This window comes from Dermacentor variabilis, chromosome 6, assembly GCF_050947875.1.
Source record: "Dermacentor variabilis isolate Ectoservices chromosome 6, ASM5094787v1, whole genome shotgun sequence".
NCBI classification, from domain to species: Eukaryota; Metazoa; Arthropoda; class Arachnida; order Ixodida; family Ixodidae; genus Dermacentor; species Dermacentor variabilis.
Window position 1 is genome coordinate 151358358 of NC_134573.1, and position 19683 is coordinate 151378040.

The following is a 19683-nucleotide window of genomic DNA, read 5'->3' on the forward strand; positions in this document are numbered from 1 at the left end:
GACATGTGACACTTGTCAGCGGGTGGGCAAACCAGGGGACAAATCGAGGGCGCCGTTGAAATTGGTACCTATCATTACGGAGCCTTTTAGACGGCTCGTTATTTATACTGTGGGACCTCTGCCGGTAACAGCCACGGGGTACAGACACATTTTGACTGTGATCTGCCCAGCGACAAAGTTCCCTGAAGCAGTGCCGCTTAAAGAACTCAGCTCAGTTGAGATAGTTAATGCACTACTGTCCATATTTGCGCGAGTTGGTTTTCCTGCGGAAATCCAATCAGATCCGGGCACAGTGTTTACTAGCGCTTTGACGACAACTTTTCTCGAAAGGTGTGGGGTAAAGCTGTTACACAGCTCAGTGTACCACCCACAGTCGAATTCCGTTGAGAAGCTCCACTCCGTCATGAAGCGCGTGTTGAGAGCGTTGTGTTTTGAACATCGAACTGACTGGGAGCTGTGTCTGCCTGGGGTGATGTTTGCTTTAAGGACCGCGCCGCATGCGGCTACGGGGTTTTCGCCAGCTGAACTGGTGTACGGTCGCTCGCTTCGATCTCCGCTTCGCATGCTTCGAGAATCGTGGGAAGGTAGGGGCGACGACCCAGTCGTGGTGGAGTACGTGCTTAAGCTCCTCGAACGCTTAAGAAGGGCACAGGAGTTGTCAGGTGAAGCAATGACAAAGGCCCAGCAGAGGGCCAAGGTTTATTATGATCGGACAGCCAGGGCCCGTCGTTTTGAGGTTGGCGATGAGGTCATGATATTGCGCACATCGCTAAACAACAAACTAGACGTGCAGTGGGAGGGCCCAGCACGAATTGTTCAGAAACTGTCGGACGTTAACTACGTGGTAAGTCTGCCAGGAAAGCGGAAAGCACAGCAAGTTTACCACTGTAATCTGCTCAAACCTTATAGACAAAGGGAAGCAGTGGTGTGCATGATGGTAAACGTTCCTGAAGAGCTTCCGGTCGAGCTTCCGGGACTAGGCTCAGTGACGAACAGGGAAGACACCGGTCAAGTCATTAGTGACCTTATCAGTAAAGCACCGCTGTCGCCTGAGCAGAAAACCGAACTACACCAGCTATTACAAGAGTTTCAAGGTCTGTTCTCTGAGAGGCCTGGTAGGACTTCGGTACTTACTCATGATATAGAACTTACCTCCCCAGAGCCAGTACGATCCAAGGCGTATCGGGTGTCACCCCGCCAGAGCGATATTATGGAGGCTGAGGTAAAGAAAATGCTACAGCTCGGTGTTATTGAGGCAGGTGAGAGTGATTATACCTCCCCTTTGATTTTAGTTGAGGTACCGGGCAAGGAACCTCGTCCTTGCGTCGACTACCGCAGGCTTAATTCCATCACTAAGGATCAAATTTATCCGATCCCTAACATCGAGGAGCGCCTTGAGAAAGTTAGTAGCGCTCAGTTTATTTCCACCCTAGATCTTGTCAGGGGTTATTGGCAGGTTCCACTTACAGAAGAGGCTAGTAGGTATGCGGCGTTCATTTCACCAATGGGAACATTCCGTCCTAAAGTGTTGAGTTTTGGTTTGAAGAACGCGCCATACTGTTTTTCAAGTCTCATGGATAAAGTGTTGCGGGGACAGCAAGAATTCGCTTTACCGTATCTAGACGACGTAGCGATATTCTCCGCATCCTGGTCTGAGCATATGACACACTTGCGGGCAGTGCTAACCCGCCTGCGCGAAGCAGGCTTGACAGTAAAGGCTCCTAAGTGCCAGTTAGCACAGGCCGAGGTTGTCTACCTCGGTCACGTGATTGGTCAGGGTCGTCGCCGCCCCTCTGAAATAAAAGTGGCCGCTGTGCGAGACTTTCCGCAACCGCGCACCAAGACCGATATTCGGTCGTTCTTGGGTGTCGCCGGCTACTATCAGAGGTACATCCCTAGGTACTCTGATATCGCGGCTCCCCTGACGGATGCTCTAAGAAAGACAGAGCCTCAAACAGTCGTCTGGGACGAGACAAAGGAAAGAGCTTTTAGCGCCCTAAAGAGTGCCCTAACAAGCCAGCCTGTGCTACGATCGCCAGACTATACAAAAGGGTTCATTGTTCAGTGCGATGCTAGTGAGCGAGGCATGGGCGTTGTACTGTGCCAACGGGAACATGGAGAAGTAGAACACCCCGTCCTCTATGCTAGTCGTAAGCTGACCAGTCGTGAGCAGGCGTATAGCGCCACCGAGAAAGAGTGTGCGTGTCTCGGGTGGGCCGTTCAGAAATTGTCATGCTATCTAGCCGGCTCGAGGTTTATCATTGAGACGGATCACTGCCCTCTCCAATGGCTGCAGACCATCTCTCCCAAAAATGGCCGCCTCCTGCGCTGGAGCCTCGCTTTACAACAATATTCCTTTGAGGTGCGTTACAAAAAGGGGAGTCTCAACGGTAACGCCGATGGCTTAAGTCGAAGCCCCTAACGTAGGAATCAGCCTCAAAATTGTTTGTTACTGATGTTTTTCTTCCTGAGGCAGGATTTTTTTTAACATATTGCTTTTGTTTAGTGTTTCAAAGTGATGATATGCTTTCTAGTGCAATTTTTCAATTTGTGGACGCGTTCTGAGTGATGCTAGACTACTGTAAGGAACTAGGCAGTGGTATAAAAAGGGGGAAGAGCCTGGCAGGGCTTAGTGAGGGTTGTGCCGTGCTTGCTGACTGAGCGGTTGAGTTTCAGCGTAGTTCTAACGCTTGCCGGGAACGAGAACAAAAATGTGAACTCTCCCGAAGTCACTTTGCAGTGTCCCGTGCGAACCTGAACTAGAGAACGAGGCCTTCTCTGTGCGCTGCGCTCAAGAAACGTCGAGGGACGCCCGACTTCGGTTATGAGCATCATCGAGCGACATCCCTCCGGACAGCGGATGCAGTCCCCTGTCCATCGGGATCTCCTTCCCCCGGCGGGGCGGTCTGTTGCGTTTCGCCTGCGACACGTGGTTTTGCCGGCGCGACTGCGGCGGGGCGGCAGACATTTTGGCCCGATCGTCGTCGCCGCAACGCTCATCGGCAGGTGTTTCCAGGCGCGACTGCGGCGATGCGACCGCAAAGGATCACCCTCGCATTCCAGTCATTGTGCCAGAACCAGGCGCTGCGAAAGCAGGGATCATCCTCTCATTACAGTCATTGTGCCCGACCGGCAGCGCTACAACAGGGTGCTACGAGATCGTGCTCGACATGGTGCTACGGCATCGCTACAACAGGGTGCTACGAGATCGTGCTCGACATGGTGCTACGGCATCGCTACAACAGGGTGCTACGAGATCGTGCTCGACATGGTGCTACGGCAGCGCTACGACAGTGTGCGTCACCATTAGCCCATTGTACATTCACGTGCTCGTCTTTTGAGGGGTTCCTTCTTGCCCTCAACTGCGAGAGTATAAAAACAGCTGCCCCGGACGCCAAAAGGAGGGCTCCGATTTCTTCTGTTGAGTAAAGTGCTCTCCCGTCTCTCTACTTCGGTCAACCTGACCGCCAACTCTTTGCGATGTTAAAATAAACAAGTTGTTTTGTTGTTACCAGTCGACTCATGCTTTGCCGGGACCTTCGGATGCTTCCAGTTGTACCCCAGGCCGCCAGGCCAACGCTACCCTTGGGGCTTGCGACCCAGGTACAACCACGGGCGTCAGCGCCGAGTTCCCAACAGATCGTACCAGCGGTGCGATCCAAACAACAGCTACATTTGATTTATGCTGATTTTGTCACCAGATCACCGAGGCTAAGCTGCATTGTGCCACGTCAGCTGTTGAGAGTGAGATCCCCTTGGGTCGCCGTGTGGTGATGGTCGTTCTTGTGTAGCGGGACAGTTTGGCTGTGCGTCTCGACGTGACAGTCTGTTAAATTTCTTATATTTACAGCTTAGTGATTCTAACGTCTCTAATGTTCCTATCAGCAATGTGCGTTCGTCTGGCCACAAGATCCAACTTTATTAACATACTTGCACAGGTTACACGCAAGGGTTATTTTTCTTTTTATTCGAGATATTTAAGGCTTCCGTTTCGACACCCTCCATGAATCGCGAGCTGCCACTACTTGTCCGAAGAAACATGTCAGGAAAGCGTTTTTATGCAGATAAAGGCAGGAGTAACATGTCATTGCTCTTCAGCGGAGCGTAACTGTCGTTCGCAGCCAAATTTCGACATTGCTTCCGACCTTGCGCGTTCACGACCGACTTACGAAGCATCGCGGGGACGACAGCGTTGTTGGTTCAACGGTCTGGAACCAATTCTTGTTTGTCCCACTGAACGGACTCGCTTTTCTGACGTCGAACGGAGCGTGTGTACTCGCGATACCGTTGCTTATGGTATAAACGCTATAGAGAGAGAGAGAAAGCAAGGACAGGAAAGGCAGTGATGTCAACCAGAAGAGCACCCGGTTTGCTACCCTACACTGGGGGTGGGGAAAGGGGGAATAGGAAGGGGTAGAAAGGGAGAGAGCACGCACTGAGTGCGTGTGGGAGGGACACTATAAACGGTCTCTTAAGCCGGTGAACTTCACATATTGCACTAGTGCACGAATCGCTTTTCCTCCCAGTGACGAGTGTGGCCACGGTCCAAGTATCTTTGACTCGGTGAACGGTCTCTAGTCCAGTCGGTGTAAAGTTGCCCGCAGAGAGAGACGTTGGATATCGTAGGGAGGGTAAGTACACAATAGGTGCTCGATGGTTTCCTCTCACTCACAGGAGTCGCACATCGGGCTCTCGGTCATTCCCAAATGATAGGAGTATGCGTTCGTGAACGCCACTCCCACCCACAAGCGGCACAGCAAGGTTGTTTCGCCGCGGGAAAGGCTAGGTGGCAGTTGTAGCCGTAACGTGGGGTCCGGTTTATGTAATCGGCAATTGAAGGCACTTGAACTCCAGAGACCTTGTGACTTTTTGCGTGTGTGTAGGCGAAGTTTCCTGGCAGCGTCCGACCTCGCCAAAGGTGTTGGACGTAAACGAGTGGCAATTTGGGATTACGGGCGATCCTTTACGACCAAAGCAGGAGGACAAAATAAGCAGCGTGAAGTGCGTCCTGTCGTTTAGAACTTTTCTTCCCGCCTGCAACGCGTCACGTCTGCTGCTCGAATTGCACACGTGCATTATTTTTGGCGCAGTCCACCGACATCTTCCCGATACGCTGCACATACAACGGCCTGTAGCGTGTATGCTCAGATACAGTAAAAACCTTGTTTGTACCAATTTTGTATACAGTTACCGTGATCACCGGAATAGCTGCGGTTATTTCGCTTTAGTGGTATACGGTGAAGTCCATCCTTGCTGGTAACTAATTACCTATAGGCCCGTGCAGACGCCCACAAGATCCATGACGTCACACCGAGCTATTACGTCATAGTTCGGAAGCTTCAAGGCGGCGTGGCCACAGCCGTTCGTAGTTGAAAGGTATCTGCATAGCGCAACAAAACAAGGACAAAAGAAGAAACGAAGACAAGCGCTTGGCTTCGTCTTAGTTTCTTCTTTTGTCCTTGTTTTGTTGCGCTATGCAGATACCTTTCAATGACGACCGTCCAACAAGCCCATATCGCCACCCTTGTCGTCTTTAGTTGTTTGGTCTTTTCTGGCTGTTAGGTACGCTTTCGTTGAGCAACACGCAAAATTTAGCGTGAGTAGAAGCGCGAAGAAACCGAGGCGTTAAGTTTTGCGGAGGTGCTAAAGATGTCATGCAGAAGTCTGAACTATATTTTTGTGTTCACTTGTGCAGATGGCTGGAAAGATGTTCTGCTGAAATACGTCGACCCCAGTCAGCTGCCGGCGCACTGGGGAGGCACGATTGTGGATCCCGTAGGCGGTGCCCGCTGTACGCACGTGGTACGTACAATATGCGGCCTCGTTTGAGACGAGTGGAAGTGCGAGATAAGAACGAGACATGTCACGTCACCACATAAGAGGCGGTTCAAACTATGGAGTTGAATAGCAGTCGTGCGGTCTTGCACTGTGTAGTAAGCCGTAATCTGCTGAGGCGCGCAAAGTCCTGCATTAGCTGCGAGTGAACCGCATATACTTCTTCCAAACGCTGTCTGTGCGATGAAGTTGTTGCTACTAGAGTACAAGATTAAGAAATGAAGTAATAAAAAGAAAGGGGCTGCAGGCTCTTTACGTAAAACAGCGACAGTACGTGCAGGTCTCTTTCGAACGTGGCGACACTGACGCACGTGGTCTTGCTCTCTAAACGCCACTTCGTTAACCATCGGTCGGTAAACTCACTCATGAGTCTAGTCACTACTCAGACATATACGTTAGCCTAACTAAGTCGGACTAAGTAGAATTTTGGTGAGTCCTAACGATCCCTGAGAAAATCAAATAAATAAATAAATAAATAAATAAATAAATAAATAAATAAGCAAATAAATAAATAAATAGGACCTGTGTCTATATAGCAGTAAATGAGAGAAATGCGTTAGCATTAGGTCGCACTCTTTCAGGTCCAAGATCCATGATTTAAACCGCGCTTAGCACGTGCCTCTGCGAGGAGCGCAGTGCAACTGGGAGCAGACAACGATACCGATATATATATATATATAACACTCTCTCTAAGCTCTCTCCCATCTCCTCTATGCCTAACTTCATACACATACGCTTTTTTCCCACTTTGACGCTCCTAATGCTAGCCCATTAAAAATATTTTTTTGTGAGTGAGCGCCGTTTCTTTTGCCCATCTATGCCTTCGACAAACTTGCGCTAGCACGGCACAGATACTACGCGCCTCGGTGAAGTCTCTGTTGCCTGCAGCATTTAACGCTTCGTTGCTTCGTTAGTGCTTCGTTTAGGTGACGTAAGAGCTTTACGGCGACGTTACAGATTGGTCCCGGTGGCGAGCTTCCGGCTACCGTATGGCGCGGCGGTGGCGCACTGGCCACCGACCCCGAAGCTGTGAACTGCTTTCTGGAGCGCGGCCGCTCCATCGAGGTGCCGGTCCAGGTCGAGGCAGCGGGCGCCGAGCTCCACTGGCGGTTTCAAGCACGAGACGTCGCCTTTGCCCTGTGGAGGACGAGCGGCGAAGGCCGCGTCCAGGTGCTCGCGCCGCGAAGGATAGCCTGCGACCGGGACGCCGAATGCGGGCAGATGCAGTGCGACGAGCCCGGAACATGTACGCACGCTGTGACCTCACGTTGCCTTCAACCACAGTGATCGTGAACCTTTTCACAAGACACATGCAGGCGAGAGCAGGGCAGGTCACACGGTATAAAGTACAACGGTCAGCGAGCAATTGCTATACAGGTGTCCGTGTACGTACAAAGTATAGCGACTGAGCGTCAACGCCTGAAGCTTAGACGGTTTGCGTCATGCTGCTTCTTGAACATGGGGCTCAAAGTTCTCGCTTCCGAAGCCAGTCAAAGGATGTGGATGTATCTTCTCGAGAAACTTAGGGAAAAAGCAATAACTTCTTCTAAATATCTAGATCACTTGATAGGTGACCTGCTACTTGGATATGATATGTTTGATATATGTGACCTGACATGTTTAGCAGCTAAATTGGCGGAAATCGAACTGTCGCTCAGTGCAAATGTATAAAGACAATCACGTAATTGCAGACATGTGAAAGGAGGAGTGAAGGGCATGTACAGGTATTTGTTGTTCTCTCTCTCTCTCTCTCTCTCTCTCTCTCTCTCGCCTCTACATTGTCGGTTTCACACGCCGTGGTTACTTAGTGGCTATGGTGTTGGGCTGCTAAGCACGATAACATGAGCTTGGATTGTAGCGCGAAGTGCTAAGCACGAGGTCGCGGGATGAAATCCCGGCCACGGCGGCCGTATTTCTCTGTGGGTGGAATGAGAAAACACCCTTTTACTTAGATTTAGGTGCACGTTAAAGAACCCCTGATGGTTTAAATTAATCAGGAGTTTCCCACTACGGCGTGCCTCATAATGATAGTGGCTTTGGCACGTAAAACCCCATAATTTTCATGCTAATTTTATCGCCTTTGTTGTTTTATAGGAGCCCTACTCATCGCAGTAAAGTTTGTATTTATTTGCTCTCTCTTCATTTTTGTTTTCAGACACGTTCCTCTTCGACAACAGTTTTAGCTGGTTCACCGGAAAGCAGCTCTCCTATGTGATAAGAGTGCACCACGAATCCTTTGCCAGCGTCAAGGACACCGTCCAGTACTGATAAAGCTTTGTCATAAGAGTCAAGAAGTGTACAAAACGTGTTAAATACCACTATAAAATGAATGCATCCTATGGACTAAGACGCCGGTATAAGTGGCGTATTTTCTCATTTCTACGACCCTTTCCTGGCTAAGTATGTGATAAAGTATGTATAGTTACTGTCGTATTCACCACTTCGTACCTTTCAAAAAAGAAGGGGGGGCGGGGGAGCACCATAAACGCAGAGCGCTCAGCATCACTAGGCCCTCAAGCCAGCTTAGTTCCGCCATGCCCCACACGGGGTCTCAAGGCCTGCGCAGGCCTGCACACCTGCTCAGGCCGACCTCTATGTTTGTCTTGCAAATAAAATCTCGTCCGCCAACCACCCAGTGAAACACAACAACCCAGTCCACATTTTAGGCGCTGATATAAGTTTTTTTTTTCCCCGCGCATTTAGCACATAGTTATATCTCTGATAATTGTGGGGGAACATTCATACAGATTCAACGGAAGAATTTTCACAGCCTGCCCACTGCTCAATCTTGTCTCGCCGTCGTCGATGGCGGACCATCGACGATCTCGGTAGCAGAATAGAAAGGGCGCCTTATTGTCGATTTCGCCCTCTTACATATCTACATTCTGCCGATGCTAACATGTGGTACAGAAACTTGGAGGTTAACGAAGCTCGAGAACAAGCTAAGGACTACAGTAAGAGCGATAAAACGAGAAATGTTAGGCGTAACGTTACAGACAGCGATGTGGATCAGAGAGCAAACGGGGACAGCCGATATTCTCGTTGACATTAAGAGAAAAAAAAAATAGAAGCGGGGCAGGCTATGCAATGCATAGGGTGGATAACCGGTGGACCATTAGAGTTACGAAATGGGTGCCAACAGAAGGGAAGCGCTGTCGAGGATGGCAGAAAACTAGGTGGGGTGATGAAATTAGGAAAATTTGCAGGCGCAAGTTGGAATCAGCTCGAGCAAGACAAGGGTAATTGGAGATAATAGGGAAAGGCCTTAGTCCTGCAGTAGACATAGAAGATAGGCTGCTGATGATGATAATGACACATCGCCTTCGGAGTGTAACTGGTTGGTTGATTATGTAGTTTACTACAGGCGGTGTCAACCTGGTAGTAGGGGCCGGCAATTGCTTCTACTGTGCGTCCTTTTCGCTGTTCAGTAACATACAACCATATGTAGAAGAGTTCAGTGTCACGTGGAAGCGGAAGTGCAAAGCGTGAGACCCACTTACGAACCACTTATCCTCGGCCTTTCCTTGAGGGTCTTGCTAACCAAACAGGTGCAATGTGATGCGATATATGGGCAGACGCTCTTCCAGGCAGCGTTGTTTTCAGGACACGCAGTCGCCGAATGCGCGGACTTGAAAAGGCTAAAGAAAACGTCACGGCGTCAACAAATGTTCTTATATAGAAGTATCGCCGAAAGGGACGAATCCAGGTTTGTGCACTGCCGTATTCCTGTTCGCTGGTGTTGCTTCTAAGCGAATATAATAACCATCGAGCGGCATAGTTACACGTTTCGAGGGGAGTGCACCACGTGACAGCAACGTCATGGCTTCCTCAGAGGGTGGCGCAGCCCCGTCGAGTTCTCCCCGTATAATCGTTTACTCCCTAGCCGTAAGGTCTTCGCCAAGTGTTTCTCGTGGCAATTCTTTCTCCCTTGCAGCAAACTACTAAGCTTCACGCGATGGGACGATCCACGAAATCTTGATCAGTACCCCTCGTGAATATTCATTATCACTTCAATCCGCACTCCGCTGTCGTCTTCGTGCCGCATCAGAAACGAGCGAAATTTCCGTCACGTGATTAACATTTCCAGCGACAGCACGGGATGTTGCCAACCCTGTGCGCATTCATCAACTCCATCCCTGACGACACCAAGCCATAATCAACGCCGGGATTTTGACAGCGTAAGAAATATAGCCGCTAGCTCACAATGTTTCACCCAAGCATTGCAATTCGTCTCCTATTGATTACTGATACATTCAAGAAACATCCCCAGGGGTACCAAGGCCGGCGAACGGCGAATACAGTTGACTGAGGCGCTCACAGCTACTAAACATTCAAAAGAAAACAGCGCCCATTTCCAGTCTGAACGTCATTTCGTCGAAGGATCGGGCATGCGACGACCCGCACAATATGCCGGTCTTAAAGCAAGCCAGACATATTTAGTTTCCATTTGCTTGGCGTGCTTTGTTCGGAACCATCTGATACGTAGGATGCCAGCATGAAACGTGCGTCGCAGCTGTGGTTTTCCCCTTAAGCTCGAAATCATTACAGACACTGGGCTTGACTCAGGTATCAATCTCATTTAATCATCATTAACATTAAAAACAACGATAAGACGACATGCATGATTCATGTATGCAACACTCTGCCTATCAAAAATACACAACTGTGTGGCATATATAACGATGCGAGAAGTTAAAGGTAGTGTCCCTGTCTCGCTCTAGCAGCACTTCAAGTGAACGAAAACGCTGTCTGACCTCAAGTTTGGACATAGCTGCCCGCTCACCCTTCTGGCTGCCACCACGGTCTATCTACTTCACAATACTGTAATACATGACCTTTACTTGAACTTTACAGGCCAGAACGACCTCGTGACTGCACCATGCATAAGCTTGCCTGGCGTGCACTGCTACAACGCCGCAGCAGTTTTCCTGCTGACACGCTAGGAGCTAGTCGACCGCAGCACGAACAATCGCGTAGTCCTTCGAACGACGCTTCCTCGCTGAAGCAGTACGAAAGGCTTAAAAGCTTGGCGGCTGGGTTTTGTGCGAGCTCCCTGCTGGCGGTCGACAAGCCGGTGGTGTTGAGTTGAAGGCGAGTCGTACGGCCAGACGCGAACGAGAAAACCGAACCCAAGCCGGAACTTTGGAATGCTACTGAAATACTGGCGGGCGAGCGGTCATCGGACGTGGTGGCATCGCACCACCCACTCGGCCACGGGGTTCTCCGCGCGTACGGCGGTCACGTTGGTGTTGTGCTCCAGTTGGCGCCAACCTGTGAATGAAAAAAAAAAAAGAAAGAAGAAGAGAAGCGTGAGTTAGACGCTAGAGTGAGCGTACTACCTCAGCGACGACTAAAGATGAACCACAATGCGGTTACCACGGAATATAAGATATGTATACTAGAGGTATAAACTAGAGCTCGGTAAAAGCACCGCACGCGTAATGCGGATGATGTTGGTTCGGCTCCCGCAAGTAACAGAGTGTCCTTTCGACCACTTTTCGACAAGCTTTTCTCAGCCAAGCAACCAGCGCAAGACATAATGGAAATAAAGAGAGCAAAAACAAAAGCAGTGAATCGCGTACCTATGTATCCGCCAACTTCGTAGAGCCAGTGGTATTGCAGAAAGGTGTCGACATCCCTCGCGAAACGACTGTCGCCGGAATGCTGCTCCGAAGGCCTCCTGGGCAAGAGATTTCCGGCCGGTAAGACGCTTTAAAAAAAAATTATTTAAAAAGCCTCACGCCAGTTGTCCTGGAAAACATGGGTAGCTACATGATACTTTGCAGTCGACATATATAAAGAAAACACTACATACTGGGACTCCCACAGAGCGTGCTCCTCGTAGGTTATAACTTGCTTGAACTAAAGGATATTACGACGTTTCAAAAATTGCCAGCTAATTAATTATGTATGTTACATAACCCGCTGCGGTGGCTTAGCGGCTACTGTGTTGCGCTGCTAAGCACGAGGTCGCGGGATCAAATGCCGCCCGCGGCGGCCGCATTTCGATGGGGGCGAAATGCAAAAGCACCCGTGTCTCGTACGTTGGGGGCAAGTTAAAGAGCCCCTGGTTGTCAAAATTATTACGTAGTCCCCTATCACGGCATGCCCCATAATCAAATCGTCGTTTTGGCACGTAAGACTCCAGGATTCCATTCCATGTATGTTATATAAAACTAGAGCGCAAGCCGCGTTCTTTGCCTGTTTAGAATCTTCGCTTGCATTCAAGAAGTGTTCCCTGGAAAAGCATGCAGGAGCAACAAGGGGGCTTAAATATTTAAATGCCGCCGAATTATATCAGGCTATCTATCACACACGGCGCACGAAGCTACACTGGTGACAGTTCACTAACAACGACAGCTAAAGACAGCCAATCAGGGCAGTCCATAATCTTGGACGACAGTAGCGTTAGAATAAAATATCATTCTGGTACGAAATCTGCGTTCTGAAGAAAGTTCCCTTGCGGCTCCTTCTGTAAAAGGCAGTCTCGCAACTACTGCGGCTATCGCTGCTACACCCTCATGATCGAAGGTGGAAATGCGCATTCAGTATAGTGTGGCGAATGTGCCCTGAAAAACCTTGGTTAAATTTACAATTCAGTGAGGCCTTGCTATTGCGCTTAGCGGACAGACCTAGTTTAAGACAGTGTAGATACATAGGAGGCTCCGTTCAACTGTTTTTACGTTTACGTTATTTCAATTGCGTTATTCAATTTACGTTATTCAATTGTTTTACGTTAAACACGAATGGAAGCATCACCAAAGCCTAAACAACAAATTTATCCAAAGCAATTTATCCAAAGCGAAATTTTTTTGTAGTTGGCCTTAAACAGTCCTGTGAGGTGCACGGTAAAAAAAAAACCCGGTGGTCCAAATTTCCGGAGTTCCCCTCTACGGCACGCCTCATAGTCAGATCATGGTTTCGGCCCGTAAGACCCCATAATCTTAACAGACTTGATAAGGCAACGAGATGGTCACGCATTTTGCTGGCGACCGTCCTCGCTTCAGTGCACAGTGTTCTCTACCTGCGCTAGACAGGTAAGATAACCGCACGCTGCGGGAGAATTCTTACGCCGGGAACGGCCAATTTCAATGCGGACACCTCTGAACACTCCACTGTGCTTCCTAAGAACAGCGAAATGAGCCAGGTTAAACGAGACAGGTCGTGGCGGCTCCTACGCGATTTTTCGCATTTTGATACCCCCCTCCCCCTTTTTTTTTTCGTTTAATATTAGCCCATCTAAACTGGTTAACCTTAGTGCGTCTCCATCAAATCGTTTCATCGCTACGACGCCGACAACTGACCCATGCGGTGATCCTTTTCCGGTGGCGATGTCCCTCTTGCGCGACTCGAAGTACATGGCCAGGAAGACCTCGCCCACCACGCTGCCGGCCGTGGTGGCGTCATTCAGCGCCACCTGGTGCGTCGTGCCCGTCGGTCCCTCGTGGTCGACGCGGACACGAAAGGCCGCCTGCGCCGGTCGAGTACCAAGTTCGCACATCATCGGCTCGTGCAGACACATTCAGACATCATCGCTCAGAGTAGGGTAGCCAACCATGCGCGTTTCTGGTCAAGATCCCTGCCTTCCCTATTTCCTCCTCCTCCTCCTTCTCCTCCTCCTCCTCCTTCATGTTGTTTGAAACCTTTAAAAGAGCTCCCTAAAGGTCTTGAAACTCAATCAACTGCGCCTGACAGGCACACGTGAATGCCTAGAAATTAAGATTGCCCAAAAGACATGGTAAGAGCCACATGCGTCATTCTTCAGCGATGGAAATGTCAGGCGTTCTATTCGGCGCTGTATAATACGCTTGTAAGCGAATGTATGAACGCGACGGACGACATCGTTAACATATTCAGACATCATCGCTCGATTAAGAGACCGCACTGCCGACGCCATCAACGGCAGAACGTATGCGGCCTTTCCACACTACCACAAGGGCCTATCGATAAGGACTACCTTAACAGAAAGAAAAATGCAGCTCAATGTGCAACTACGTATCAAGTGCACACATATGCAAAAGAGGAGCGTAGAGTCACGCTTTATTAGGTCTCTAAACCTTTCTTTGTTGGATATAAAAATTCGTGCCGTATCTCGCACAGCTCATTTATACAATCGCCCTCTCAGCGCCTAACAAGCGTTGCTAGTAGCATTCACTGTAGCAGTGCAAGAACCCCTCCGTCAACCCCTCGTCAATGGTGAGCTGTTTTACTCTTACGTATGTGTTGAAACTGCTACGCTTCTACAACAGTACGCGTTACGCAAAGAGTGAAAGCTGGAAAAAACAGCAGTAGCCAGCAGAACTATATCGCAAACGTAGGTATAAGATTACACTTTGCTTTTATTTTTCAACACTAACCATGCGCACACAAACATAAACATACCCATGTAAGCTTTCTGTATAACTCAAGCACTCAACTGCGTCTTGCCCGTTATACTAATGTACACACAGGGCAGGCACCTAGAAGCACGTGTGCATGTCTAACTCAAAGAAACAAAAAAATGATGATGGCGACGGTGCTGGGAGGAATAAGGGTACCGGTTATTTCTGGGGGAAACTTTCGGGAACGACTCCGTGCTTTGAGTTTCAGCAAACGTAAAGTGACCCGTGGGCTGCCTCCAGTCCGAGAAGGGGACACAAAACACGTCACGCACTCGCCAGAGAAAAGCTCCGCTGCAATGTATAAAGCTAAAAAATTGTTCGTGTTCTCTGCGAGACGAGACCTCCGAAAAAAGCGTGTCTTTGAGAAAAGTGAGCTGGTAAGCTTTTCGTGGAAAGAATGCACAGATTACATGCTTCAAGCCGTTTCAATAGTTTGTTTTCAACGTCGGACGTGTAATAAAAGAAATAACATCAGTGGCGATACAGAAGGGACCAAGCAGTCACTAAATGACGCCAGCACGCTTGCTCGCATATTCGAATATTCTGCCATCGTCATACGTTCGATAAGGAGCCCTACGGCACAGTTCCAATACGCAGATAAAAGTAAAAGAAGATGCAGGAAAATGAAAGCTTCGCGGTAACGAGTTTGTGCTTGGAGAAAAGAAACTTCGCACTTACATCTTCATTCTCCCGCGGTTCGAACCAAGATGGACGATCTTTTCTTTGGTGCCTCTTCTTCTGCAAAGAAAAGTGCCCGCGTTCAGAAGGAAAAAGAAAACGTACAGCGTGAACATGCCGATGTGAGCGCTTCATTCACCTTGTTTTCCTTAGCGTGCTTCTTCTCGTAGTGTATCCTGTACTCCAAACGAATCTGGCCCATGAATTGCGACGGCACCTGAACATGAAAGAGAAAGAGCGACATGTGAGCACACCGATTGGATGCTGTTCAGCGCAACGTGTACCTTTCGGGAACGTTATAATCCTAACTCTAGGCGCTCATTGCGCAAATGTGTTCAGCGTCTTTTACGGCACCTGCCGTCAGAACGTCGAAGAAATAACGAGGTCGGCAATACCGAGAATCACTACTTCGAAGTTTACAAATTCAAATAAGGGATTATTGTTCACTATACGTCTACGCGTGAAATCTCCGTCACGCAAAAGCACATTTTGTACGATTTAGCGCAACACCACAAAGTCAGACGTTCTCACTGGCCCCAAACGTAGAAGTCAAATCGCGGCACCGCTTTGGTAAGGCAAATTGCTGTTGACATGATTTCCGACGTCGCCGACAAATCAGGGCAGGTATACATTTCAGTTTAGCAGTTTCTTTTTCTTTTCTTTCTTTTTTTCACTCGTGAAGGGTATGCTAGTCTGCAAAAAATGCAAAAGCGTAAATGCATGACCACATCTCGCACCGAAGAGAGAGAGAGAGAGAGAGAAAGAGAGAGAGAAATGATACGCGAGAGACGGGAAGGTTAACCGGAAGACAAACATCCTCTTTGCTACCCTGCAGTGGCAGAGATGCAAAGATAGCCTCCAAGCAAGACTATTTGCTCAAAACAGAGAGCCGCACTGGCAGTACTGCGAACGCCTGTCCGTGACAACGTTACGCAAAGCGACCAAGCCATCGCACGCTTACAATCCACAGTAGCTGCTGGTACCAGATGAGCATGCGCGTGACGTTGGTGGCAGCGCGGGCCACCCGCAGGTTCTCCTCCGTCGCCTTGCGCCGCTTCGGGGCGAACAGGTTGGGCGCGATGATCATGGCCACGTTCTGCACCGACATCCGGTTCCGGCCGTCGCGCTCCGTCACGTCCGCCAGGAAGTTGACCAGAGCCTGAGGGCAGACACCGCAAGGTACTCAACGGTTATTCAATAGGGTGCCTCAATTCGAACGCCGCTGTGCGTAGGGTACAGTCAAGCGAACTCTTTGAGGGGACCCATGCTCCCCGCCGCCGCATTGCATCCAGAGCAGTTCTCGGGAGCCCGTTAGGTGGCTCGAAATGGACGCGCCGGAAAGTTGCGCGGCATAGACGTGTCTTCGCAATCGTTCCGACTTTCAGAAGCGCCTCTACGAGCGCCCCCCTACATGTTAGGTCAACATACCCGACGTTTCAGCCCCCAGAGATTGGCATTGTCTTGCAAGAAGCGGCGTACCGAAAGTTAACAGTCCGGTGGGGGAAAAGCCTGCAATACAGTGCATGCCTGAAATTGCTTGCAAAGACATGAAGCGATGCATACGATGTCATCCAAATCCCTTCCAAGAGCTATCGTTACCTTTATCTTACATTGGCCGCCCGGAAAGACCAGTTTAACGCCGTAACGACAGTTTCCGAGGCACCAGTCCAAGTAGTAACCATTCTCCAAAAGGAGGTTGGGTAGACAGCTATTCGTTCTTCACGAATGTCCTGTTTCCCAGGGTTCAGATAAATTCGAGACAACGTTTTCTAGAACTGGTACAGCGCAACATGCAACATGCTTGTTTCTTCCTTTGCATGTTGCCCTGTACCAGTTCTAGAATGCAATACCAACTCGCCCAATCCTCAACCCTAGCGAGACAACGTTTTTCCTGCAGTAGACAATTTTTTTTATCTAATCAAATGAAAACGAAAAACTGGGAGCTGCCCTGTAGTATCGTTATAAGCAAATGGCTGACCACAAAAGACGACTTGCATGTTCTTCGCTTGCGCGACCTCCTCTAAATATAAGGCAGTATTCCCCGACGCAATTTTCGCGCTGCTCAGAAGCATACTGAAGCTTCCCGACGAACATCGGTATACTAAATTTCAGCGCCTAAGGCAACATTCCCGCAATCTGTATATTCGCGACAAATTTTGGTGGAGCCAAATGAACACACCCTTTCTTTTAACCGTGTCCACGGTTACAAGGCACTCTTACCCAACCCAATGAATATAGGGCAGATTCGTTTCAAACCGGAGCCAGGGTTATGCGTAGTCACATTATTTCAGGTTAACCAACCCAATGAATGTAAGGCAGAGTCGTTTCAAACCGGAGACAGAGCGTTATCTGTAGTCACATTATTTCAGGTTAACTTACAGGCACATGAGGGCATTGCGTAAGAGGGAAACAGTATGACTATTAGAACGCACGCGCACTAAAAGAGCGCTAATCACGACGACCTTACCGCACTTTTTCTTTGTTTTTCTTTAAAGAAAAAGTATTTCGCACATTGTCATTAGATAATCAGGTACGGCGGTTTCAAGCCACAGACGGCGAATGTACTTACCAGTAACGTGGAGCGATTTGCTTCTGGCAGCAGCAACACGAGCAGGTTGAGGGCTTTGATCTGCTCCAGCAAGGTCGGAATGCCTGTAACAGGAAAACGCACAAAACCCTATGTATGTCGCTACTATGCGCGTGCCTGTTTAGTAAAAAAAAAAGACAGAGGAGTCAGTTTGTTTAGTTTACTGCTTATACCAAAAGCTGGCATATTTCTACTCCATTTCATATCTTCAGGCGTGGAAACACAGTCGACCTCATTTCAAACCATTGTCTCCAGCTTGGGAAGCACTTACGCTCCGTCACGTAAGAAAAAAATTCGGGGTGGGTTAATAACCGAGGTACTATTGAACAACTATATGACTACCTGTAGGCTAGCAATGTTTTCAATACGTGTGTGTGTGTGTGTGTGTGTGTGTGTGTGTGTGTGTGTGTGTGTGTGTGTGTGTGTGTGTGTGCGTGTGCGTGTGCGTGTGCGTGTGCGTGTGTGTGTGTGTGTGTGTGTGTGTGTGTGTGTGTGTGTGTGTGTGTGTGTGCCCGTCGCATATATTATTCCGCGCCTCAAATCACGCAGTTTGCGTGCGATGGAAGTATCGCTAAAAGCGCCACGTGAACAAACAACCCTTCCTCACCTTCGACCTGCAGGAATGCCTCGGCGTACTTGTTGGTGAGCAGCGGCTCCGGCAGGTTGCGCAGGAGCTGCTTCAGCATGCCGGCGACTTCGTGCACGCCAAAGCGACTCAGCACTGCTCCGAGCTGCTCGGGACTTCGACTCCCATTGTAGCACGACTCCAGTTCGGACCGGAGCGCCTGCACAGAAGGTTTCACGCCTTTGTGGCAAGCACTGAAATCGAAGCAGCGAAATCATGCGGTGTCTTTCTCATCCTATAAGGTTTCTGTTGCACTCCAGACTATCGCGAGGCCTATCGCGGTGTGAACAGAGCGTTGCACCGTATATGGCTCGGTTTTGCGTTTATTGAGTTACATTCGTTCTTTATTGAACCGGTTGACGGTCGTACCTGTGACTCCTACCACATTTACGAAGTGGTCAAGCAGCTGAGTTGTATCTGTTCACATTACTGAGCGGAGAGGTATGCGTCATGCGCCCCGACTAACTGACAGCACTGATAAACATACGACAGCGGCTACGACATACGTTGCGTTAAAGACTGCCAGTGCTCTACATTGTTTTATTCACTCAACTACGAGATAGGCTGTTTTTCTGACGGTTATCCAGGCAGCCCCTCCTTTGTTGTGCACGTTCTTCATCCGTCTGTCTTCACCTCCCATTTTGTCCATGTCACTTTTCGCCTTACCCTTGTTCATTCCCACAAGACATCCAACTGCCGCTATTTCATTAACCTTCCTGTCCTTCTCTGTCTTATTTCTTTCTGCCTTGTCTACATCGCCTTCTCTCTTTTTATCTCTTTCTCTCGCACATGTTTGGACCTTCCTTAAAGCACACGCGCACTGGTGAACGCCTTCGGTGAATTGCGCCTTGGTGCTCCTCTAACCTAAAGAACCTCAAAGACGATTTGCCGTGATGAAGACTTCCACACGCAGCTACTATTACCGCAGCGCAGCTTTCGAGAGGGCTTTACCCAAGCGACTTCAGATCGCTGCACATGTGGTGGCACGAGTGTAGAAATGAAACACAGGTTCGCACGGAGCAACTGCCACGCCGAAACGACAGATTAAGAACAGATGTCGCGGAGCCATCGCCAATCGGTTAAATGGTGTAAACAAACACCTCTGGTGAGGCGGCCCGCCCATTGAAACTTGTGCCAATCACAGCACCGACATATGGCCACCGGCAGAGACGTCACTTTGGTTCGGTATTTGCGCAAGGGAGGCTACACGGATTTATAATCTCAGGAATAACTCCACCAAAGCGCCCGCTATGCAATGCGCTCGCCATGTCGTAACATGACGCACGGGCACCAAAGCGGGCGCTTCTTTTCTTCAAATATCAATGTTCACGAAAGCATCGTAATAATAATACAGACTACTAATAGGCGAGGCAGCAGGGACCCATTTATTGAACTTCCTCGAACAACACAATGCTTGCCTTTTAGACCACGGTAAAGACTCACTCACATAAGGCCGACCCGACACCGATTTCAGTCTGCCGAACAATCTGCCGACCGTCGAAAGAGTGTTAGGCGTCGGTACAGTGTGACAGAGGCGCCGACACGAAGGAAAAAAGAGAAAACGCTGTCGCCGACAG

The 19683-nt window shown here is 49.3% G+C and overlaps 2 protein-coding genes across 2 annotated transcripts in view; one reads left to right on the forward strand and one right to left on the reverse strand.

Moving 5' to 3' along the window:
- Positions 1-8125, forward strand: part of LOC142585483 (SEC14-like protein 3) — a 35832-nt gene extending 27707 nt beyond the window's left edge. The window contains exons 10-12 of the mRNA XM_075696274.1: positions 5696-5802; positions 6793-7081; positions 7991-8125. Of these exons, the coding sequence (XP_075552389.1) occupies positions 5696-5802; positions 6793-7081; positions 7991-8103 (509 nt within the window). The 3' untranslated portion in view covers positions 8104-8125. The remainder of the gene's footprint in view (positions 1-5695; positions 5803-6792; positions 7082-7990) is intronic.
- A 2272-nt stretch (positions 8126-10397) lies between these two features.
- LOC142585487 (rho GTPase-activating protein 18-like) overlaps positions 10398-19683 on the reverse strand; it is a 236760-nt gene continuing 227474 nt past the window's right edge. The window contains exons 11-18 of the mRNA XM_075696279.1: positions 18089-18266; positions 17464-17546; positions 15856-16053; positions 15034-15111; positions 14895-14954; positions 13140-13306; positions 11418-11515; positions 10398-11106 (exon numbers count right to left, since the gene is read on the reverse strand). Of these exons, the coding sequence (XP_075552394.1) occupies positions 11012-11106; positions 11418-11515; positions 13140-13306; positions 14895-14954; positions 15034-15111; positions 15856-16053; positions 17464-17546; positions 18089-18266 (957 nt within the window). The 3' untranslated portion in view covers positions 10398-11011. The remainder of the gene's footprint in view (positions 11107-11417; positions 11516-13139; positions 13307-14894; positions 14955-15033; positions 15112-15855; positions 16054-17463; positions 17547-18088; positions 18267-19683) is intronic.